Consider the following 25,821-nt stretch of genomic DNA (forward strand, 5'->3'; position numbering starts at 1 on the left):
ATTAGGGTTTTGTGTGTGTCAGATTTTGTAGATAATTACATTAAACAATGATGATGTGTAGGATTGTAATCACTATTTTCTTTTTAAAGTAATGTTCTAAAATGTGTAAAATTAGCAAAGCATCTAAATTTTTGTTTAGAATTTTCTTGCATTACTGTTTTTGTCACGTACAGTAAAGCAGAACTTTTTTGTATAGCAATGATGTTTAAAAAGGTTCATGTTGATCTAGCTGTGTCTTGCTGTCTGGATTAGTGAGAGCAAAGGGGGATTTAAACATTGCAACACTCAGTGTTGCAGTGCCTATTTCTTAGGTACCCAACCAGTGGAATACACAGCCTCAAGTTAGGGGCTTAACACTCCCTTTACAAAGCACGGGAGCCTTGGCATCTAAGAAGGGTATTCTCAGTGCCACCAAAGCTAGCCAGGAGCATGAAATGCAGATGAAAAAGGGCAGGATTTAGGGCCCAGATTCACATTGGTACTTAGGCACCTAACTCCGATTGATCTGGGCCTTAGCTGTCTATCTCCATTTGGAAAAAGAACAGGAGTACTTGTGGCACCTTAGAGACTAACAAATTTATTTGAACATAAGCTTTTGTGGGCTACAGCCCACTTCATCGGATGCATGCAGTGGAAAATACAGTAGGACGATTTTATATACACAGAGAACATGAAGCAATGGGTGTTACCATGCACACTATAACGAGAGTGATCAGTTAAGGTGAGCTATTACCAGCAGGAGAGGAAAACTGCTATGGGTACCCGCATGGCCCCACAGTATGCCAACATTTTTATGGCTGACTTAGAACAACTCTTCCTCAGCTCTTGTCCCCTAATGCCCCTACTCTAGTTGCGCTACATTGATGACCTCTTCATCATCTGGACCCATGGAAAAGAAGGCCTTGAGAAATTCCACCATGATTTTAACAATTTCTATCAACCTCAGGCTGGACCAGTCCACACAAGAGATCCACTTCCTGGACATGACAGTGCTAATAAGCGATGGTCACATAAACACCATCCTATACCAGAAACCTGCTGACTGCTATTCTTACGAAAATGCCTCCAGCTTTCATCCAGAACACACCAAATAATCCATTGTCTATAGCCAAGCTCTACAATACAACTGCATTTGCTCCAACCCCTCAGACAGAGACAAACACCTACAAGATCTCTATCAAGCATTCTTACAACTACAATGCCCGCCTGTTGAAGTGAAGAAAGAGATTGACAGAGCCAGAAGAGTACTCAGAAGTCACCTACTACAGGACAGGCCCAACAAAGAAAATAACAGAACGCCACTAGTCGTCAACTTCAACCCCCAACTAAAACCTCTCCAGCGCATCATCAAGGATCTACAACCTATCCTGAAGGATGACCCATCACTCTCACAGATCTTGGGAGACAGGCCAGTCCTTGCTTACAGACAGCCCCCCAACCTGAAGCAGATACTCACCAGCAACCACACACTGCACAACAAAACCGCTAACCCAGGAACCTATCCTTGCAACAAAGCCGTTGCCAACAGTGTCCACATATCTATTCAGGGGACACCATCATAGGGCCTAATCACATCAGCCACACTATCAGAGGCTCTTTCACCTGCACATCTACCAATGTGATATATGCCATCATGTGCCAGCAATGCCCCTCTGCCATGTACATAGGTCAGACTGGACAATCTCTACGTAAAAGAATAAATGGACACAAATCAGATGTCAAGAATTATAAAATTCAAAAACCAGTCGGAGAACATTTCAATCTCTCTGGTCACTTGATTATAGACCTAAAAGTGGCAATATTACAACAAAAAAACTTCAAAAACAGACTCCAAAGAGAGACTGCTGAATTGGAATTAATTTACAAACTGGACACCATTAACTTAGGCTTGAATAAAGACTAGGAGTGGATGTGTCATTACACAAAGTAAAACTATTTCCCCATGTTTATTTTTCCCCTCTACTGTTCCTCACACATTCTTGTCAACTGCTGGAAATGGCCCACCTTGATTATCACTACAAAAGGGTTTTTTTCTCTCCTGCTGGTAATAGCTCACCTTAACTGATCACTCTCGTTATAGTGTGCATGGTAACACCCATTATTTCATGTTCTCTGTATATATAAAATCGTTCTACTGTATTTTCCACTGAATGCATCCAATGAAGTGGGCTGTAGCCCACGAAAGCTTATGGTCAAATAAATTTGTTAGTCTCTAAGGTGCCACAAGTCCTCCAGTTCTTTTTGCAGATACAGACTAACGTGGCTGCTACTCTGAAACCTATCTCCATTTAAGATTCTCAGCTATTATCTCTTCCCTGAAGTTAGTCACCTAAGACAGGTCAGTCCTTTCTTGGGGGACGGGGGGGAGAGGGGAGAGAGAGAGACCTACCCACCCATTAGAGTCTATTGGCTAGGGCACTCATCTTTTCAGGTCCTGTAGGGGGGAACACCTAGTTTGGGAATCCTGTCAGGGCTTAGGTATGAGCAAGGGATGGCATCTGGACTTAAATGGCTTTGTGCATACCCATTGGCAGAAACTTAGGTATTTAAGTTGGCACATGCAGCTTTAGGCAGCAGCTGACCTATGGTTTTGTGAATGCCATTATTACCTAAATATTGGATTTTGGTGCCCAAGTTCCCTTTATAAATCTAGCCCAAAATATGTTTCAGAGCTTCATGCTCTAATCAGCAAGGGGCATGAGGCAAGATCAAATACAGATGCAGATACTAATTAATCTGAATAATGAGGCTAATATAATAGGAAAAAGTGGATTGATTTAAATCAGAACAATGTAAATAATTGACTTTTACTAATGATTTAAATCAGCAAGCAGGAACCATTGATTTAAAAATCAATTTTAATTATGTTTTGCATTTGTACTTCTTCACTATTTTCCTAAAGAAAGTTTATTGTAATTGATTGCTAACCCCTGAAATGTTGATTTGCAGCTAAATATAGCCTTTACCCTAAACTCAGTGCTTCTCTTGGCGAACCAAGAGGATACACTCTCTAAATAAATATAATTGCTTAAAAATGTGTATATAGAGTCTTTAACTGTTACGTTTATGTTTGAAAATGGTGATTTATGCATTTCTGATTTACTAGATAATGATTAATTTATACTTGTAATTGGTGTCAAGCTCTGTTTGGGTGGAAGTGCAAGTTTAATTAAAAAGGCACAAAACCAGCATTTTTAAAAATTAAATTATCTTAAATGTACTGGATACATAAGAAAAATGATTTAAAAGTTTATCAAAACGTGTTTTGCATTTTAAACTAATTGTTTTAATAAACAAAAGCGGTATTATCTGTAGTTAGTGATTTGAACTGACCGTTTCTGGGCTGTGTGTCCTTCAAAATTTTGGAACTTGTACATCTCATCCTCTCACATCTAGTTTTTATTCATAGATTGGGAGTGGAAAACAAGCTCCGCTGCTTTTTGAATTCCCAAATGGTTTCTTAACTGTGACTGAACTAGTCATTGGACTGAACTAATAGAATAAACTGAAATGAAGAAAATATTCTCTCTCTAACTGCAGAAGAGGCTCCTGCTCTTAAAAGCTTTCTTAGCATTGCAACAAACTCTGGTTCTAGGTGCTCAGCTAGTGACTTCCAGTAGTTCAGTGGTCTGGATTTCTTTAGAACTTGGTAGCAAATATATATTGCTTAATATTATTTTTGTATTTAATTTCAATGATCGTAATAGATTTAAGTCTAGGCCTTAACCTAGGTTGTCTGTTTTAAATAGGTTCATTTTTTAAACCTGTATTTAATTTAAATTTAAAAAAATCCAATGTTTATGATTTTAAAAAATTGATTCTTATTCACCCTGACATCCATCGATCCATTCATTGGAGAAAAATTTTTTGAATAATCAACTTTTGTGTAATCCTTAATCTAATTAGTTTATTATATAAATACTGACTGTCCATCTCTTCGGCAATGTAAAATTTCTAAGAAATTAAACCATTAAATTGGTTTTTCTCTCATCAATTTAGGTTGAAGAAGCTCTAAAAGCCCATGGCATTGGTAAGTGCTAAAGTATAACTTTTTGCTTTGGTTAGATGTCTTTTATAAACATCCATACAAAACTGAAAGTGACCTTTTTAAGAACTTTAATTTTAGGTCCAATCCTGCAGAAGTCAGTGTAACTAATTGTGTTAGCAAGGGGTGTACAGGATTGGGCACTAGAATTGTAACATTTTGGGATTAATCATAAGAGGACCTGGTCTACACTAGAGAAATAGCTAGAAGAGGTTTGAATTCATTACTTGTGGAGGGTTAACTATTAAACCAAATGATAGCTATTTAATTGTCAACTTCAATTATTCCACTGCTAATTATTTTAACAGAAAAATAGTGTGATTGTATTTCATAAAGTTCAGAGGTGGAAAAGACTTAAGTCATTTTACACACCCTTGGCCCTAAAGTTGTACAGTTTGATACAGTGTATTTTCCAGTGCTTTTTTCCAGTCTAAATTTAAATGTTCAATTTAATTTTTTATGTCCCAAGATGTTGGGCTTTTGTTGTATTGTTTGGAGAAAGTTCCCACAGCACAATAGACCCCTCACCGCTGGGCAGTTTTTTCCATTTTTTTGTTTTTGTTTTTTATACGTTGGAATTCTTTTTTCTTACTTTTATCCCATTATTCTGTGTTAGACCAGAATTCAAATTCAGACGCAAGCATCACAAGGCCTGTTTGGTGCTCCAAATCTATTCACTGAACACCCCAGGGAGGACTTGTGGCAATTCTCTTCCCAACGCAGGGGGTTGGCCATCTGTGAGAATTTATTTGTGAATAATCTACCACTCCTCTGCTCTTCCCCCGCCCCAATCTGCTCCCTTTTCTGACTGAACAACTCAGTTTACATATGAATAAATGATGCACTGTATGTTCTAAATCTGTATAATTTTAGTCTTTCATGCATGGCAAAATAAAATCTTTTTAAATATTAAATTTTGAATAGAAATAACTTCTGCAATGTATGATTACAGTGAAGGAGGGTTCTGATACACATTCTTTACTTCTTCTTGCAGACGGGGTGAAGCCAGCAGGGTTTCCTCTTTGTCCTGCAATCTTGTCTGGTTTTTCAGGGCTTGTCTACATTAGCTGTTCTCATCAATTCCCCTGTGTAGATAAGCAGTCCCTTGTGAACACAAGGGTAACCAGGAGCACTGTGCTCTGCCCTTATGCCAGAGGAGAGCTCTTTATATGAAATTAACTAGCCCATTCTAAATCCCCTCTCTGTATCATGTAATGTCTCAAAGTAGGTGTGAAGTGCTGGATTTAAAGCTTAATGTAGCAGACTCTCATTCCAAGCTGGGTTCGTTAGGAGATTTTCACTATTACTGGGTTCTGCTGTAATTTAATACTTTGGTATGAGTTTAATTAATTGTAAAATTGGCAGCTTGGTTGGTATTGTAATTTCTTGTCCTCTTTATTAAATTGTCTAGCACTAATTTGGTGTATTGTAATTCTTTGGTATGAATGTTTGTGCTTCAACTATTACCAGCAAAATTTAACTTTTGGTACACGGAGATTAAAGTAATATAATTTGTTCCTTTACACATCAACAAGAAGTTCGCATTGTTTCCTTTAAACATGGTGTATGTCCAGTCTTTCTGACTGGGTTCTTCTCAAGATCTCATTCCAGTCTTTGTTCATAAATTTTTACATTTTTTTTTTTTTAGTTAAAACTGTGGGTGGAATAGGGGACCAAGCAAAAGCACCTATAAAACTTCCTGATTATGGTAAGTTAATTTCCTTATTCAATATAGTGCACAAACATGCAGCTGTGCCATGATTTAATGTCCTGCAAGAGCCAGGGATGCTAGAAGTTAGCACCTCCCGCCCGCCGACAGACCCCGCGGATCAGCGCATTACCCCTCCTCCCCCTGCCTCTTGCCCGTTGCAATCAGCTGGCTTGCAGCCTTCAGGAGGGAAGGGGAGGAGCGAGGATTCCCGAACGCTGCAAACCAGCTGATTGCCGTGGGCAGGAGGCAGGGAAGGGAGGGGGGAGGCTGCGCACCAAGTCCGTGCTCCTCCCCTCACCCTCCTGCCCCATAAATGTTGCAAGCCAGCTGATTGCCACGCCGTCTCCTCGCTCCTCCCCACTTCCCCCCCACTTCCCCCTGAACGTCGCAAGCAAGCTGATTGCTGCAGGCAGGTGGCAGGGGAGGGAGGGGGGAGGAGCGAGGATGCAGTATGCGGAGTAAAGGGCAGCAGGGGAAGAAGAGGTGGGTTAAGGGTGGGGGCTTGGGGATGGGGTGGAGTGGGCGGGCCGAGGGTTGAGCTCCCCGCCCCTGCTGCTTGCAGAGTAGGGGAAGCTGCTGCTGCTGCGCAATGTGCTTCTCTTAGCCTACAGCACCTTCAGCCTCCTTGCCTGCCTCATTGTCTCCAGTGCCAGTGGGCTGTGCCTGTGTGGGGTAAGGTGGGGGACCTCCCAGCTATAGTACTGTACTGTATGGCAAAAAATAAATTTCCCTGGAACCTGACCCCCCCATTTACATTCATTCTTATGGGGAAATAGGATTCGCTTAACATCGTTTCACTTAAAGTCGCATTTTTCAGGAACATAACTACAGTGTTAAGTGAGGAGTTACTGTACCTCTACAACATTTTCCTTGCAAGAGAAGACAGTGTGAGTGGGTGGGACTTCAGGGATAATGCTTCACTACATCAAATGGCTCAATGCCCTTCCTCCTGAAGGGCATTGCAGAGCAAGGATTGGTTTGGATTTATTGGCAAACTTAAGTCCGTGATTGAAGTGGAGGACACCACTTCCTTCTCCTAGATTTCCCACCGCTCTAGAGAGTATCTAAGTATATAACAGTACACAGTGCGTGGTGGTTATTGCTTTGGTAAAGGGAACTAACCACATTTTAATAAAGTGCTTTTATTTTATAGTTCAAACTGAGCCAGAGAAGTTTCAAGGACAAACCTTGGAAGAACAGCTTAATACATGTAAAGATTCAGAACCTGCACTTGGTGAGCATTTTTTTAAATGCTGTAATTAAATGCCAGCAATGTTTACATTTCCCGAGGGATTGAGTGAATTTATACATTCATAAGTATGAAATTAGGTAAATCTTTTACAATTTCCATTACTTGTTCTGCTGGTACAGTGTAAGTGAATCTTACTGATGAAAGTTTTTGGACTTCTCATTTCGTATTTATTCTTGATTAGGTTGGACATGTATCTGTTGAGAGTGTGGGTTACAAATAATGTAAGGGTGTATATATTAGAAGCTACTCTTTACTAAGTGATTCTGTGATTACTCTTATTATAATATCATAGTTGATGGGTTTGAATATAAAAATGCATTTTTATACAAACATGTCAGATTCTCTTTGTTGGAGAGGAGAGTCTATTTCTAAGGAACACAGAAAGAGATGGTAAGCAGAGGATTGTCCTACATTTTCCAAAAGTGACTAGTGACTTTTGAATACCTCAGTTTTTGTTGCCCAACTTGAGGAACTTAGAGCACATTTTCACAGGTTGGTGGTTAGGAAGATGTCTTAAGCTTAACGCCCAAAAATTGAGGTACTCAAAATAGCTAGTTATTAAAATCTTAGCCAATTTGTTTAGTACCTAATAAGTCACTAAGGCTTGCTTTAGTTTCTTTTTCTTGTATGGGCTGTTGATCGTCTGTGTACTGAGTAATAATATGTAGTGCAGATTGTTTTAGTAAACACTAAATTGTAAAATATCTTTCTTCTATACAGGACTTGAATATATAATTGAATACCGATCAAAAGAGAATCTCCTTGTTCTCTACGAGTGTCAGCTGTGCCACTGTCAAACGGGATTGAGTAACATGTTCATGCATGTTTATGGCTCTAAACATAGACTGGCATATCTGGTAAGTGGGTGTTTTTTTTGTTTGTTTTTTTCTTTTGAGTAAGTGTTCGTTAGACTGTTAGGTGGCAAATTCTCTACTTGCACCTTTCATTTTAAATATATTTGCATTAGGATGTTAAACCAATAAAAATAAAATGATTGTATATACACTTTCTCTAAGGCAAGTTCAGTTGTAATAGAGCTACACACGTGGGTTTATGCTCTGGACTGTTATTAGGTGTAAAATTCTGAGCTGTTCCTTTGCCTAACAGTAGCAAACATGTTCCTAGCTGCTGCTGACTCCCTAAATTGTCAGTTTCTTTTCTTTGGTTGATTGAAGAAGTTATCTTGAAAGCAACAATAAAAGCCTCAGCTTTTCTGTAATATAAACAGATAGCAACAGGTATATTTATAAAGAAAATAATTAAAAACACACACTAGCAAAACAAGACAATGCTGCTCTGTCTGGGCAGAGAATGAGAGAACAAACAACATGTGACAGGTGTGTAGTCATGTTGCTTAATTGCACTACTGGAAGGCATTCAGATACTACAGTAAGGTGTAGTATAAAAAATAGAATAATTCCTTAATGGAAGCTTTTTTCAAAAGTTACATTTTTATCATTTATAATTGTTTTTTATTTCTAAAATAAAAGAACCAAAACAGTGAAAAAATGCTGTCTGTTCCAGGGTGCCTCTAAGCATATATTCATTTTAGGTCTAAAAGAACATTGTATGATAAGAGTACATGATTGGGCATCAGGAATTCTGAGTTGTGTTCCTGGCATTGCCACTAGAACAGCATGTGAGTGGGCAAGCTGTACCTCCGTTTTCCAGTCAAAATTTTTTAAAGCACTTTGACATCCTTGGATGGGAAGGTACTTTTAGAATTATCAAGAATTTGTCCTTTTTGAGTTCTCTTTTTCTTAATATGTTCAGACAAATGACATTACCCCATCTTTGAACACTGACTTGAATTTACTCTGTATCAGTCCAAGATGGACACTTCAGAGCATTGCCTTTTGTGCTTTGAAGGAATATCATGATGCTCTCGGATATGGGATCTGCTCAGAGATGGCTGTTTAAATTCTCAGATCCCATGAAGAACTCTTGGCATCCCTTAAGTTAGTCATTGAAAGCTACAGGGTCACATAATGGTTCATTGTTGATAGAGATCCTGCTGAAGCTGTCAACTTTTATTCAGAACTCAGTTATACTTCTATCACAGCAGCACTTCAGAGCGGTCCATCTGCTTCAACTTATCGGTGCCAAATAGATCTGTTGAGACAGCCACACTAGTTATGGACTTTTTGATGCATGTTCCTTCTGGTGCTATATTCAGATTTAGAGGTGAAGGTTAAGCCTCTAACAAAATGCAGAGTGAAATCTGCATTGCTGATTAAGATCTTCGCAGCCCTTTGACACCTTATTTGCTCGACTCCTATTTATATATTTCTGAGTTCTTTCCTACTAGCTCTATTTTTGTTAGTCCAGATTGGACAAACATCATTAGGGTCTTGAAAGCAGCTTGGATTTGATGTAGGGTCTGCAGCATTTTTCAACCATGTACGTTCAGTTAATTTGACACTACAGTTGCCAGGTGCAGTGAGCATTCAGGGCATATTCTGTGTGCCACGCCAGTTCTTAGTGATAATATGGTTGCATGCAGCCAATCTCTGGAGTGAAAGCTGTGCCCAACCTTTGGTTCCTTCAAAACATTTTACTACTGCACTACTGTATGGAACTTCTTCATTGGTACAAGGGGATATTGTCACAAACGCTGGCAAAAAATCAACATGCCCAGATTTCCATATGGCACTCAGCATCTTGAGATTTTGAGTGCATGATGGAAAGGAATGCAGTTCTCAAGTCAGTGCTGTCTAGAGGAGTGGTCCCTTAGTAATCAATATGCAGCTCACAAAGGCCGAGGAAGAAAAAATTTTCTCAGAGGATTTGAGCTTTAACTTCATGAGAAGGATAAAAATTCCTAGGAGGATGTAATGGAGTTCCTGGAGCTGTAGGCCCTACAAGATCCTGTAGTGAAAGGAGAGCAGCTAGCTATCTTATTGAAGTTAAATCAGAAAGTGAAGCATAATTCTGAATAATAAGGGGGACAATATCAAATATTGTTTACATCTTCCTTGCATGAGTTTAGTGGAGGCAGTAATGGCCAAAATGAGAACTAACACTAAAACAGGATACATGGTTCAGTTTCCCTGAGTCATGAAGAGCTGTATTGAATAAAGTACTTCTAGTAGGAAATAAGCACCATCATTTCAGATGTTGCTTTTTGGATTGGTATCAGCTCTTTGCATACTTTTATGAAGAGCATGCATGTTGTAGTGGTGTTTTTCCACAAATGCGAAATAGTGTTCCTCTAGCTGGATGTGGACAGCTCTTTAAAAAGATCCAAGAATCTATTCAGATCGCTATCATGTTGCTGAAATCTGAAATTGAAATTAATTTAAATAAAATTTTTAAAAAATCACAGCTTGTTTCTTAAAATAATTTAGAATACACAGCCCATTCTAAATGTAACTTTGAAAAGTTGTCTTTACATCTTCAGGAGTATAACTCAAGTAGACTTGGATCAAGATAAAAGAGGTAGCAGAGAAGTGGTGTGCTTAACAGTTGTCTCTCCTATGAAGCTACATTAGTGACCTCTGGCAGTTTTTCCATTTTCCAGTGGGGTTGCTGGCTGTCAGAAATCTGTCTGACATTAAAGGATGATCTGTGAAGTTGGGCTGCTCAGATTCCTGCTGGGGGATGTGAGATACATTGAGAGCCACTCTTCTTGTTGGCAAGTCAATCTTAGAAGCAACGCATGCAGTGTAAAACACAGTGGAAGATATATATATACACAGAGAACATGAAAAAATGGGTGTTGCCAAACCAACTGATAGGTTTCAGAGTAGCAGCCGTGTTAGTCTGTATCGGCAAAAAGAAAAGGAGTACTTGTGCCACCTTAGAGACTAACAAATTTATTTGAGCATAAGCTTTCGTGAGCTACAGCTCACTTCATTGGATGCATACAGTGGAAAATACAGTGGGGAGAGCTTCCTCAGCTCTTGTCTCCTAATGCCCCTACTCTACTTGCCCTACATTGATGACATCTTCATCATCTGGACCCATGGAAAAGAAGCCCTTGAGGAATTCCACCATGATTTCAACAATTTCCATCCCACCATCAACCTCAGTGGGGACCAGTCCACACAAGAGATCCACTTCCTGGACACTACAGTGCTAATAAGCGATGGTCACATAAGCACCACCCTATACCAGAAACCTACGGACTGCTATTCTTACCTATATGCCTCCAGCTTTCATCCAGACCACACCACACGATCCATTGTCTACAGCCAAGCTCTACAATACAACCGCATTTGCTCCAACCCCTCAGACAGAGACAAACACCTACAAGATCTCTATCAAGGATTCTTACAACTACAATACCCTCCTGTTGAAGTGAAGAAAGAGATTGACAGAGCCAGAAGAGTACCCAGAAGTCACCTACTACAGGACAGGCCCAACAAAGAAAATAACTGAACACCACTAGCCATCACCTTCAGCCCCCAACTAAAACCTCTCCAGTGCATCATCAAGGATCTACAACCTATTCTGAAGGACAACCCATCATTCTCACAGATCTTGGGAGACAGGCCAGTCCTTGCTTACAGACAGCCCCCCAACCTGAAGCAGATACTCACCAGCAACCACACACTGCACAACAAAACCACTAACCCAGGAACCTATCCTTGCAACAAAGCCGTTGCCAACAGTGTCCACATATCTATTCAGGGGACACCATCATAGGGCCTAATCACATCAGCCACACTATCAGAGGCTCTTTCACCTGCACATCTACCAATGTGATATATGCCATCATGTGCCAGCAATGCCCCTCTGCCATGTACATAGGTCAAACTGGACAGTCTCTACGTAAAAGAATACGTGGACACAAATCAGATGTCAAGAATTATAACGTTCAAAAACCAGTCGGAGAATACTTCAGTCTCGCTGGTCACTCGATTACAGACCTAAAAGTCGCAATATTACAACAAAAAAACTTCAAAAACAGACTCCAACGAGAGACTGCTGAATTGGAATTAATTTGCAAACTGGACACCATTAACTTAGGCTTGAATAAAGACTGGGAGTGGATGTGTCATTACACAAAGTAAAACTGTGTCCCCACGATTATTCCCCCCCCCCCCACTGTTCCTCACACATTCTAGTCAACTGCTGGAAATGGCCCACCTTGATTATCACTACAAAAGGGTTTTTTCCTCTCCTGCTGGTAATAGCTCCCCTTAACTGATTAGTCTCGTTACAGTTGGTATGGCAACACCCATTTTTTCATATTCTGTGTGTATATATATCTTCCTACTGTATTTTACATTGCATGCATCCGATGTAATGGGTTTTACCCCATGAAAGCTTATGTCCAAATAAATTTGTTACTCTTTAATGTGCTACAAATACTCTTCGTTTGTTTTTTTTTTGCTGCTACAGACTAACATGGCTACCGCTCTGAAATTTTAGAAGGGTTACTTTGGTTTCATGTGGATTCATGACATGCTCCCAATGGGTGGAATGACCTTCTCAGAACTGGCTATTTCCTTAACATAAAATATTTAAGGAGTACTGGCTTATTATTCAAGCTATCGTGAACCCTACCCACCATTTAGGGTTAACCTTGGGGCATATAACCTAGACAGTTGTTCCTAGTAAAACCATAATAAAAGACTTAAAGAGTGATTACTGTGGTCCTTTGTGCATAGGAGAACACAACTACTGAATGATGGAATGGAAAGTTTGATGTACAAAATACAGGGTATTTAAGCAGAAGATGATAATTCCAAAGCCAGGCTAGATTGATTTTAAATCAATTTTTACAGTGATTTAAATCAGTAAACAGGAAATCTTGCTTTAAATAATTGATTTAAATATTATTTGCATTTATACTTTTTATTTTTTTCCACTTAAAGAAAGATTGATTCCTATTGGTTGGTAACCATTAAAGCATGTTGATTTGTAACCAATCACCTTCACACTAAACTTTTTTCTTATCAGGAAGTTACACTATATATTTATTTAAGTAATTACATAGCTTGATTTATGTTTATTCAGATCAAGTTATTCAAATCGTTTTTACATTTTATGTTAGAAAATGGTGAATGTTGCATTTCTGATTTACTAGATGATTAATTTATGTGTAATTGGTGTCAAGCTCTATTTGGATGGAAAGTCATGTTTAATTAAAATGCACAAAACAAGCATTTACATTTTTTCTTAAAAAGTACTTTTAATATGCTGGATAAATAAGAGAAAAAAGTTTATCAATATATGCTTTGCATTTCAAACTAACATTTATTAAAGTATTATCTGTAGTATTTAGTGAATTGAACTAATTTTCTGGTCACCGTGTCCCTCTAGATTTTTAGAACTAGTAGATGTCATTCTCACATTACTGCTTTTTCAGCTCCCAAATGGTTTCTTAACTTTGAACTGAATGAGTTGAATAAACTGGAATGAAGACAATATTACCTCTGTAATTGCAGAAAAGACTCCTACTCTTAAAAGCTAGTTTAGCACTTCAACAAACTCTGGTTCTAGGTGCTTAGCCAGTGACTTCCACCAGTTCACTGGTATAACTTTCTTTAAAACTTGGAACCAAATGTATTGCTTAATATTATTTTTGTATTTAATATAAATGATTTGTAATAGATTATGGTAAATTTAGGCCTTAACGTAGGTTGTCAATTTCAAATTTAATTTTCAATGTTTGTTTTTTTAAATCTTATTTATTTTAAATGCAAAAATTTATTATTTTTTTTAAAATTATTTTTTTATCCACCATGTCCAAAACCCTTATTCTAGTCTTAAGGGTAATGCTGCCCTTAAATGCTTGGGGATGCTAGAAGAAATTAGTCTTTGTTCCAGACTTTTTCAATGAGACAAATCATGAGAATTCCGCACTCTTATTAGAATTGATTTTAGAGAATTTTTGTTATCTTTGCAGGTGATTCAGAAGGAAAAACCAATTGTGTAACATAGATTCTCTTCCCCCCCCCCCCCGCTTTTTATATATTGATAAATTGTTCAGAGATTTGGCAAAGATCTGTAAATTTCAGCACCCAAGTGAATACACTTGATAGGTGCAGTCATAATAAAGGTAATTTTGCTGCTGTCGGCATGCCTAGGGGTCAGTAGCACATTTAAAAGGTTTATGGGTTTGTTTGATGCTTTGCACTTCACAGGCCTTGAAGAATTTTCTTTCCACTGTTTAAAGCGTAGTTTCTCAGTAAATCATCAATTTCTCATGGTGTAAAAATTCTGCTTTTATTATCTATGTTAGAAAATAGAAAATTATAATCCAGCTTTGTTTTCTTAAAATGTGTTGAAAAAGTTCTGTTGTCCATGTGCAAATGGCGATTTTTGCCTGATTTATAATCTACCCAAATCTGAAAAGATTTTCCCAGGGAAAAGGGCAGCTATAACTTCAGGACTTTTCCACTTTCAAATCTCTGAATTGCTACAGCTATTTTTTAAAAAGATGGTCTTTTTTTTAAGTTTGGCAAAACTCTGTATTTCTCACTGAACTCATTTTCAGAAGCATATACGCTGTATTTGCTCAGACTAAAAAATAATTTGAGGCAGAGTCTAAGTGTGGAAGATTTAGCCTGAAAGGGTTATTTTTTTATTTAGATTTAAATAGTAGATAGTTGTCAATTATAAACAGTTGAAAAAGGAGGGTTGGGCATGGCAACTGTAACTAGATAAAGTACTCATTGCTGTAGTATCTGAGCACCTCACAGTCTTTTATCTTCACAATGCTCTTGTAAGGTAGGGAAAATACTATTATCCTCATTTTACAGATGAGGAACAGGCACAAGGTCAATGAGAAGTCTGTGGCAGAGTAGGGAATTGAATTTGGGTATCCTGACTCCCAGACTACCACTCTAACTAATGACGTAGCTTTCCTTCACTGGTAGTCATTGCTTCTGATTTTTGCTTATAATTACATCCAAATAGAAAAAAATAGAAACTGTATTGTACATAACTGCTTGTATTGCCAGAGGGGAGAAAAAGGATATTTGACACTGTATTTTATCATTAAGAAAGTCTGGATTAATAGAGTGGGTGGCATTTTTATTTCTAGACACAGCATTATCCTGAGATAGTGGAATCTGATGAAATTAGAGGTCGAGGCTCAGAACTGAACAGAAGGCTTAAACAAGTTGCTGCAGTTATTGAAAAGAAGGAGGGAAGAAAACAAATAAAGGTAATTTTTTAAAAAAAAAGTTCAATGTCTATATGTTTATAAAAAATACTGATATCTTTCATTTATGGGATGGTAGACCCAACCCTCTTACTAACTTTGTAAATTACTGCCTATGTTATAAATGCTCTGTTCATTCTTAAAATGTTATTTTGGGTCCAGTTTTCTGTTGTTTACTGTTGAGCATGCAAAATCAGTTTTTTTTATATAAGTGTATGCCCCTTCAAAAGTTCACAGAAGTTATATTAATCACCTTGTAGTACACTATAACAAAAATGTATATTGGTCAGTCTTCCTTTAGCTAGTAAAACGGAGAATGGGGAGTTTCCCTGTTTCAGCAAAAGTGAGAAACATGCTGTCATGAACAATATAAATTTTACAGGAAAAAGAATACCACGGCACTGAAATTTCTGCATCTTATGCACTATTGCAATTAGGTAGCATAACTTTCACATGCTACTGTTCAAACAAAAATATATTTTACATATGGCAAGAAAATTTACTTATTCTTATCGAGGTGCTTTGATTGCTTGCCATAAATCTTCATAACTGTTCTGAAGTATCCCATGCACATGAGCAAATAGAATACAACATTCTAACCAATATTTATATTAATGGCTATATTGTCATCATGTTGTAACATGCTACACTGTGGTTGAATTTAGGCCAGTGACACTCATTGAGGTACTGAAAGTGTTGGGAAGATTTCCTCCCACAACCTGTTGTTTGTACCAGTGACCTCGCTGGCTCCATTACTGGTGGAGATTCACTGCCTCCATTAGGGAGGGCAAGTGCTGACTTCTCTTAGGAAAACTGTTGCAGGTTTTTACCAAGGAAACCAACTATTTTAGGTTAATTATAGGCCAGTAGTACCTCTTCCATTTCTGGGTATAATTATAGAGAAGGTAGTGGCAAGACAAATGCTAAGTACCTAGATACCTTGTATCTTGCCACAGACCTGACAATGGGACATAATCAGTACTGGTAGCATTAGTAGATTATCTCTTCTTGGTGCTGAATTAAAACCAACTGTGCATGCTGATATTGTTAGGTCTACCAGCAATAGCCTTTGGTACAGTTCTTTCCTTGCAGAGTGTTCCTAGAGACTGGCGTGAGGCAATGGTTCCTACATCCTAAGGGCACTGTTTTATGGAGTTCCTTAGGCTTCCATCTTGTCTCCTCTTCTGTTCAACATGTATATGGGGCTGCTAGGAAGATTAATGAAGAAGACTGTCCTATTATGTGTTCAGTATGCTGATGACACTGAGCTGCTTATATCCATTCCACTTGATCCAGCCAGTGCTAAAAAACGTCTAGCTTGGTGTTTCAGAGAAATTGGGTAATGGATGAGAGCAAGGTGGCTGAAATTCAGTCCAGACAGTTCAGACTGAGGTGATGCTGGTAGATTGGGGGAAGCACCTTTGTGACATCTCAATCTGGGGTGATATTGGATCCCCTTTTGCTGTTGGAGGATCACATTGCAGCAGTGTACAAGAATGTTTTTTGCCATCTGTCTGGCCAGGTGATTGCAGCTGTTTGTCTTGGATGTGTACCTTGCTACTTTACTACGTGCCTTTGTCACCTTGAAACTTGATTATTGCAGTGTACTCTATGTGGGGCTACATCTTAAATCTATCTTAAACTAACTTAAACTGGTTCAGAATGCCGCAGCCTGCTTGTTAAGTAGTACTTCTTGATGGCAGCATCTGTTAACAGTTCTCCAAAATTTGCATTGGTAGTCTATTAGTTTTCAGATGGAGTTTTAAGGTGTGGGGTGATATAAACTGTGTTGGACCTGCTTCATTGAGAGAGACAACCTTTCTCCCTGTGCAATACTGTCACAGTTGTGATCAGCACAGGAGCTTGATCCCCTTTTTTTATAAAAGGCAAAGGGATGCTGGCTCCTTTCCTTTGAAATGTTCTGCTCCCCAGGCTCTGAAAAAGTGTGACTTTGTTGGCTTGGTGGGCATACTGCAAAGCCCATCTATTTGAACAACCTTTGGTGGAGGCAGTTGAGGGTGGAATTTGTGGAAGTATGGCATGTGTTTTAAGCTGCATTGGTCACATGACTTGTGATTAAATGAGGCATGGTATGGTGGTGGGATGAAGTACTGCTTAAGTTGATTTTTACTTTATATCTCCTACAGTCTAGAGTTTTTAAATATATGTCAAAGGCACCCAGAATTTTGTATGAGAGTCCTCTGGAGTGGAGACCAAAATCTAAAGAAATAATGCAGGATAAGGTTAGAGGTGAACAGAAATGGGATATGTTTGCATATGTGATATTAAAATGTTTGCATGCAAATCCCTGATTTGCCACAAGTCTGTCTAGCCACATGCATGCACAAATCACAGATTTACACATATCCATTCAGCAAATGTGTACTACGAACTTACTGAAAATTAGTCCGCACTCTTAGTGGTATCCATGAAGAGCTGATTTGGTCTGAAAAGTAAATCATTGCATCAATTAACCTTATTTCGACAAGCAAAAAGGGAATAGGAGGAATTATTCATTGAATCCTCAATTTGAGTTGCTCTTGTTTCTAATTGTTGACTTTCCCCTATAAAATGTCTGACTGAAACTGTAACGTAGAAAATGTTTGTATGTATGGAATTTTGCTGGAAAGAGCACAACTGCCAAGTTGTTTTCGTGCAGGCCTACTTAATCCAGTTCATTCAGAGACTCTAGATTGTATATTTTACTTGTAATTCTTCTTGTCCTTCAAGTGGTGTCTACGTTTTCCCTCTCACAGGATGCACTGGCTGCCTGCGGCTCAGATGGTGAAACTTAACTAGCAGTGTCCGTTGGAGCGCTCATGTGCCTGGCCATGCCTTGCCCCAGCCCTGTTCCTGAATAGTCTAGGGGTGAAGTTATAAAAGGGGGTGTGGTATTTCAACCACCAGCTGTGAGATAAAGAACCGCTCCAGACTTTGTGCCTCGATCTTACCATTAGATAATGCTTAGTTACTTACTAATTGTTAATTTTAGATGGAAGTTATGTTTTAGAGTTACTAAGAATAAGTTTTACAATATCAGTAAGTAAGTTAGGAGATAGTATAGTAGTGTTGAGGCTTTGGCTTTGGCCTGTGATTATGGCAAATCCAAAGGTCAAGAAACATGTTTTAAACAGTGTGCCTCCTGCTCTTCAGTTTTCTGAACATTGGATGTGCATGCATCGCTCCATGCTGCCTCAGAGAAGGACGTTTAATCTCCAGATGTGCTATCTGCAGCACTTTTACCTTGAGAACTAAGAAAGACAGATTAAAATAGTCTGCAAGCAGTACTCCTTCAAGAGGAGCTTGCAAGTGAAGCTTACTTGATTAGATAATGTGATTGACACCAAAAACTGGCATAGACCAGCCTTGTCACGAGATGTATTGAGGGACAAGGCTAAACGTCATATTAGATGTCTTCATTGACACCCCCTGCTTCCACCTCCCATCATCGGCTCAGACTTCTAAGAAGTTCCTTAGACAAGATCCTAAGCTTAGGCATCAAAAATCTAGGAAGAGAGAGATTTCAGTGGAAAAGGACTTTGTGAGAAAAGCCAATCTACAAATTAGAACCTCCTCTGAATCTGTTATGTTGAAACTGAATAGCGCACCATTGCGTAAAGACTGGAAATATAGCTGAAAGTCCACACAGCATCACCAGATCCAGATATAACCCCAGTTTCCAGGGACTTGGATCCGATGATGAAATCAAAAAATCCAAAGGACCTAGTTGTCAAGACAGAAGGAGGCATGGAAGGTGATCTTGGATTCATGTAACGGTTCCAATCCTCTTATGCAACTATTTATCATGGTACAAGTGTAAATTCATCAGTCAGATCTGATGGTGCCTCCCTGATCGGATCTGGAGAATGAAGAACTTCGGAAGAAAAGGAGCTCACCGGAACAGACTGTAGCAGAGAAAAGGAGCATAGAGGAACGGTATGCGATTCCAGTGTATGACATTCTCCATAGAAACTCTTCCCCAGGTACCCTCTCAAATTGTACTCTTATCTCCAATTTATGGGAATGGTAGCTTCTACAACATATGTCACCCCATTTGCTTGTTTCAAATTAAGAATAATACAGCACTGGTTATTGGCCAATTACAGACAAGGCACAGACAATATGAACTGAAAACTTCTCATTCCCAGACACGTGGTGGTGTTCCTAGATTGGTGAATCCAAGCCCCAGAATGTCTGCTGGGGTGTACCATTCAGCCCTCCTCTTCTATCTGCAACAGTGACTACAGATGTATCTTATATAGTTTGGCACACTCAATGCGGCAAGCTCATGGCTCGAGTATGTAAGAATTCCCTGAAGAAAAGATTACATTTAAACTAACTGGAATGCAGAGCAATTCAGTGTGTGGAAGGTGAGGCATGAATGCTTTCAGTGCCCAAAGTAGTTCAGGTGACCACAGACAATACCTCTGGAACGTTTTACTTGAAGAAGCAAGGAGGTGCACACTCTTCTCAACAATGTCAAGAGATGATGAGGTTGTGGGAATGATGCATCCTCCATAAGATATATCCCATAGTGATATACCTAGATCAGAAGAACGACAATCTGACAGACCAGTTAGGGAGAGCTCAAGTGGACAACCATGTGATACAGGAAATATTCACATGTTGGGGACAGCACAGTTAGATCTCATTGCATCTGTTGATAAATTGAAGTCAGTTGCTTGACTGCACTTCGGTTTATTTTGAAATATACTCAAGAGATCATATAACCAGTGCAAATCATGTTTATTAATATGATACAGGAAAGAGGTTCTATATGATACCAGTCTCTGAAGAGCAGTCCAGTGCAGTTAGTGCTGTTACATTTGTCTTGCACAGAAGGTGCTCTCCCCAAAGATATACCTCTAAAGCCATCTTTTTGTACTTTATTTGCTTACCAGTGAAAGGTACCATATTTGTCATTTGAAGAGTATAACATAGTCTTAAGTATAACATAGAATTGAGCAAGTTGTGGGTAGGAGCTGAGGTCCCTTGAACATTCAGGAATGGATATGCGATGGGAGGAGTGGTGCGTGAATCCTCTAATGGATGCTGTTGATTAGAGAGACAAGGTGAGTGAAATAATATATTTTATTGGACCAACTTCTGTTGGTCAGAGATGAGCTTTTGAGCTTACACACAGCTCTTATTCAGAAGAGTTCTGTGTAAGTTTGAAAGCTTGTCTCTCTGACCAACAGAAGTTTGTCACCCACCTTGTCTGTCTGATATCCTGGGACCAACATGGCTACAACACTGAATACTGCTAATTAGATTCCTCCATCCGAGCTGCATGTGGCTGGTGCATCCCATGAAAGGGAATATGTGGAGTCCATCTCTAAGAACTCTGGTTACAAGTAGAAAGAAAAGGAGTACTTGTGGCACCTTAGAGACTAACCAATTTATTTGAGCATGAGCTTTCGTGAGCTACAGCTCACTTCATCGGATGCATACTGTGGAAACTGCAGAAGACATTATATACACAGAGACCATGAAACAATACCTCCTCCCACCCCACTCTCCTGCTGGTAATAGCTTATCTAAAGTGATCATCAAGTGGGCCATTTCCAGCACAAATCCAGGTTTTCTCACCCTCCCCCCTCTCCTCCCCCCCCCACAAACTCACTCTCCTACTGGTAATAGCTCATCCAAAGTGACCACTCTCCCTACAATGTGCATGATAATCAAGGTGGGCCATTTCCAGCACAAATCCAGGTTTTCTCACCCCCCCCCCCCCACACACAAACTCACTCTCCTGCTGGCAATAGCTCATCCAAACTGACCACTCTCCTTACAATGTGCATGATAATCAAGGTGGGCCATTTCCAGCATAAATCCAAGTTTAACCAGAACGTCGGGGGAGGGGGGTAGAAAAAAACAAGGGGAAATAGGCTACCTTGCATAATGACTTCATTATAGGTAGCCTATTTCCCCTTGTTTTTTTTCTACCCCCTCCCCCCCCCCCCCCGACGTTCTGGTTAAACTTGGATTTATGCTGGAAATGGCCCACCTTGATTATTCATTATGCAAGGTAGCCTATTTCCCCTTGTTTTTTTTCTCTCTTCCCTCCCCCCCGCCCCGACGTTCTGATTAAACTTGGATTTGTGCTGGAAATGGCCCACCTTGATTATCATGCACATTGTAGGGAGAGTGGTCACTTTGGATGAGCTGTTACGAGCAGGAGAGTGAGTTTGTGTGTGTATGGGGGTGGGGGGGTGAGAAAACCTGGATTTGTGCTGGAAATGGCCCAACTTGATGATCACTTTAGATAAGCTATTACCAGCAGGAGAGTGGGGTGGGAGGAGGTATTGTTTCATGGTCTCTGTGTATATAATGTCTTCTGCAGTTTCCACAGTATGCATCCGATTAAGTGAGCTGTAGCTCACGAAAGCTCATGCTCAAATAAATTGGTTAGTCTGTAAGGTGCCACAAGTACTCCTTTTCTTTTTGCGAATACAGACTAACACGGCTGTTACTCTGAAACCTGGTTATAAGTAGGTAACCTTCATTTGTTTGAGCATAGCAGTAAGTAATTCTTTATTTTGTGGGAGATGTCTATGTCTCCTTTAAGATTCTCTGCTGTTCCTGCACCTTGTTGTTGTAGGAAATAAGTTTTCAAAAACAAAGCAGGTGCACGAATCACTTAAATCCACTGGTTTCAGAGTAGCAGCCGTGTTAGTCTGTATTCGCAAAAAGAAAAGGAGTACTAGTGGCACCTTAGAGACTAACCAATAAATCCACTGGTTTGTTTACTGTGAGTCTAATATCTGCATCCACTTTCCCTAGTTTTCCTACCTCCAGCATGTATGTATTGCAATGGGAAATACATAACTGGTATCCTGAGAGCTGGACTTCAGTTTGGCTCTGCTGTCAGGGATGGTAAATGCACTGACAACGTCTCTTTAAAAATAAATATTTTAATTAGGTTGGTTAGTTAGATGTTTAACCAAATGTGTGTTTAAAAGGTTTTGCTAACATAAATGGGCTTCATGTTTAGGTTGTAACGGATCCTCCTGTTATGAAGAGAAAATGGCAAGAATGTAAGTGTTCTCTGTATGTTTAAATCCTTCAATCTTGACTTGGGTGCACGGTCTATTGACTTCAAAGGGAGTTTTGCCTGAGCATGCACTGCTAGAGTTGTTTGGTAGTTTGGAATGTGTTACTGATGTTTGCTACATGTCTAGACTTGCGAGATGCTGAGTGAAAAACTGACATAAGCAAAATTGAAATAGGACACTGTTGTTCCAAAATAAGTGTTCACACACAGACTTGTACAGAAATAACAAAAGGTATGAATTAAAACCAGTTTAGTTATTTTGATGCAAGTTTGTGTGGAGACCAGACCTTAGAGTAGTTGAGCAAAAAGAGCAGTTGTATATAGGGGACCTAATAGTCACTTTCAGCCTATTGAAGAAAAAGTTATCCACTGGAAATTAAACTGGATTAATGTCAGTCTAGATCAAGGGCTCTCAAGCTTTTTCATAGTGTGAACTACTACTTAACAGTCTCATGGATTACCTCTTGTCCGATAATGATAACATGGACTACCTTCCTTCCTTACTGAATTTGCAAAAAAAATCCTTGGAGCAACTTCAGCAATTACACTTATTATGCCATATAAGCATCTGTCTTTTACTGCAATTTAACAAGTGGAGACTATGAGGAGAGCCAGCACCATGTGGCCTGTCAGCTCTTCATATTACCAGTAAATGTAATTGGCTACAGACAACGGTTTGGCCACAAATTGATTGGCCACAGACAACAGTTTGGGAACCACTGTTTTGGGTTTCTAGTCTCTTGAGGTCTGTGAGTTTTTGGTTAGTGTGTTTGTCCATTTTGTGTAGATGATTCAGCAGAAACCAAAATATCATCAGCCTAGATTCCAACCAAAGATTACATACAGGGTTGCTTGGTTGAAACTATTGAATTTTTAAATGCACAAGGAATTCTGTTAACTTGATAAGGGGTTTTTTTTGTACTGAATTTACAGATTACACGAACTATACAGTGGTATAAATAAGAATGTTTAGCAATGTATTAATATTAAGTATGTAAAAATAAGTTGTGTAACAAAGGAAGAAATTTATTTAGCTGAAACACTTTAAATGTAGCTTTAGATGCTTACAAATGAGCAACTTTGAACCTTCCCTAATAAACAGAAAATGTTAATCTAAGTGCATTTCAGGCATGTTTTTCTTGACTACCTTACAGATGGCTACCATTCAAAAGCTAAGGTTCAACGTCTGTATGCTTCAGCTAGCAATGAAGGAAAGGCAGAAAGTGATGTTGATAAGGATAAACAGATCACAGTTTCTACTCAAAGTCTACCTTCTCAAGGTCAGAGATTTAAACATGTTTTAAAAAATAACTTTATAATGCAGTGTTAACCTTTGTAAATTCATACCACCTATGGGATATATAGCTTGGCTTGGAAGGATTAGATTTTTGATAAATGTCAGTGAATGTTGATTTCACCACATACACAAACTGATAAAAAATATTTCGATTTATAAAAGTTGAAATTTACAGATAGACAAAGTAAGAAAAATGTTACTTGAAAACTTGTTTGATTTAAGGATTTTTATTTCGTATGCTTTGACGTGTGATGTTTGCCAATTTGTGTTTTAATGGTTATAAAACTCTAACTATATGAATCTCAGCATCTGTCAGTAAATATTTTCTGACATCCCATAATTGCCACAATTATGAAAATTTAATTAGCAATAAAAAATGCTTAAAACCCATAATGTTATGCAACTTTGAACATTTAAATCTATAAAAATGAAAAAAAATGCTTAAAAATGAATATTGATAGCTGTCACTTATGTTTTAAAAAAATTGAATTCCACCAAGCCTATATATAGCTTCTTTAGGTACTTTCAGCATATTTATGAGTTTGGTGGGTTTGTTGTGTGGAAAACTAAATAGATTGGAAAATATCTCAGCAATTTAAGGACTGGGGAAGTGAAGAGGCACAGAGGGCACAGCGTAAATTGGCTGGAGCTCAGTACAGTACAGAATGCCTTCAGGGAGCTGACCCTATCAGCACATGACAAGAACATATTGGTGATGGTGGACAGTATCTCAACTGCTGCTTATGTGAACAAGGAGGAAGACTGTAGCCAGCCTCCTACTCTCTGGGACAGAAAACAAGCTGTCATTGCTAGGTCCTTTCCACACAAAAGGAAAATTGACCATCAAGGCAGTCAGTCAGTTGCAGGAAGGACTTTCTTGACATGGATTCAATTCTATGCTAAAGTTGTCAAGTATATTTTAGAGATCCAAGTACAGTTGCAGTGACAATAATGTGATGCCATGGCAACTGTGATGGGTGGAAAAGTTCTATGCTTCTGTCACAGATTGCACCACTCACCACTAGTCTGGTGCCTCCTCTTGGTCACTCTGGGGATTAGCTCTTGATGTTGATGCCCCCTTCCACGCTGTCGTGGCTTGCACGCTGTCGTTCTGTCTCTCTCACAGGTCTGTAGCTTCTCTTGTCCCAGGAACTGCAGTGTTCTCTTCGTGACTCTAGCCCTGCGGCTGGATCACACAGTGTTCTCCCTTTCTGGGGTAGCAAAGTCTTTTCTCCCTAGCAATACTAAGAAGTCTTCCCTCTCGCCATGGTGCCATTCCCTCAGTGGCTGGTAGGGGAACCTGGTCTGCCCTATACTCCAAGTTCCAGTCCAGGAACCCTCAGCTCAGTAGTTCTGGGCCTTCCTCTCTCAGCCCTCACTGCTCCTTCCCTGGACTGCTTCTGACCACACCTGGTACCCCTTCTCCCTCTGGGTGTACCAACTCCAAAACTCTCCTTCCTCTTCCCAGGAAGTGACTGCTGCCTGCCTTCCTGCAGCCTTTCCCAGCAGCCCCTGTCTGTTGCCAGCTACCTGGCTTTATACAGGCCCCGCCTGTTCCTGCATAGCTGAGCCTGCTCTCAGTTAGTTCCCTGTCTCCTCCTCCAGGTGAAGCCTGTGAAATTAATTGGCTTGCATGGCCATCTTAACCCCTTCTAATGCTGTGTGGGTGGACACCCCATCACAGCTTCATATGAAGAAATACTTAGAACAGCCATGTGTTGTTTTCTCCATACTTCTGCCCACTTTTACAAGCTAGACTTGTAAGAATTATTCGATTCAAGGAGTTATGACTGAGTAAATGGATGAAATTAAGAAAAAGAAACTTAGGGTAAGTCTACACTACAAAATTAAGTTGACCTAAGTCATGTTGACGTACCACCGTCACAGTAATTAAATTGCTTTTGCATGTCCATGCTACGCTCCTTTTGTCGGTGGTGCACGTCCTCACTAGCAGCCCTTGCATTGAGGCTGAGAGCAGTGCACCATGGGTAGCTTACCCACTGTGCAACTTGCCACCATCTAGTGCGGGGTGTTTTGGGCAGGGTTTGCAATTCCTCATGGGGGCAAACAAGTCACACAGGGGTGATTGGGAACATGATTTCAGTGTCCCATGATGCAGGTTTCTCCATCCCATAATTTTATCTGCATCCCATAATGTTTCACACCTTTTTTCAAAAGTCCCGTAAACCCATGTGTCCGCCATCTCTATGTGAAGCATGGATCCTGCATAGCTCTGCACTGTTGTGATGAATATTGCAAGCACAATGCACCTGATCCTGTAGTATTTGCAGAGCTGCCAGAGGAGCTAGGCAGAACAAGATAATTCCTTGGAGGCTGCCTTGCTGT

At 39.5% G+C, this 25,821-nt stretch overlaps 1 protein-coding gene across 2 annotated transcripts in view; it reads left to right on the forward strand.

Annotated features, from left to right (window-relative positions):
• The window catches only part of LOC144261379 (uncharacterized), a 61,214-nt gene that overhangs the window by 13,660 nt on the left and 21,733 nt on the right, over positions 1 to 25,821 (forward strand). For both annotated transcript variants that reach the window (XM_077810856.1, XM_077810857.1), the window contains exons 4-10: positions 4,000 to 4,030; positions 5,694 to 5,753; positions 6,910 to 6,990; positions 7,729 to 7,865; positions 15,005 to 15,127; positions 22,119 to 22,161; positions 23,333 to 23,458. In XM_077810856.1, the coding sequence (XP_077666982.1) occupies positions 4,000 to 4,030; positions 5,694 to 5,753; positions 6,910 to 6,990; positions 7,729 to 7,865; positions 15,005 to 15,127; positions 22,119 to 22,161; positions 23,333 to 23,458 (601 nt within the window). The remainder of the gene's footprint in view (positions 1 to 3,999; positions 4,031 to 5,693; positions 5,754 to 6,909; positions 6,991 to 7,728; positions 7,866 to 15,004; positions 15,128 to 22,118; positions 22,162 to 23,332; positions 23,459 to 25,821) is intronic.

The sequence above is a fragment of the Eretmochelys imbricata genome, chromosome 2 (assembly GCF_965152235.1).
Source record: "Eretmochelys imbricata isolate rEreImb1 chromosome 2, rEreImb1.hap1, whole genome shotgun sequence".
NCBI classification, from domain to species: domain Eukaryota; kingdom Metazoa; phylum Chordata; order Testudines; family Cheloniidae; genus Eretmochelys; species Eretmochelys imbricata.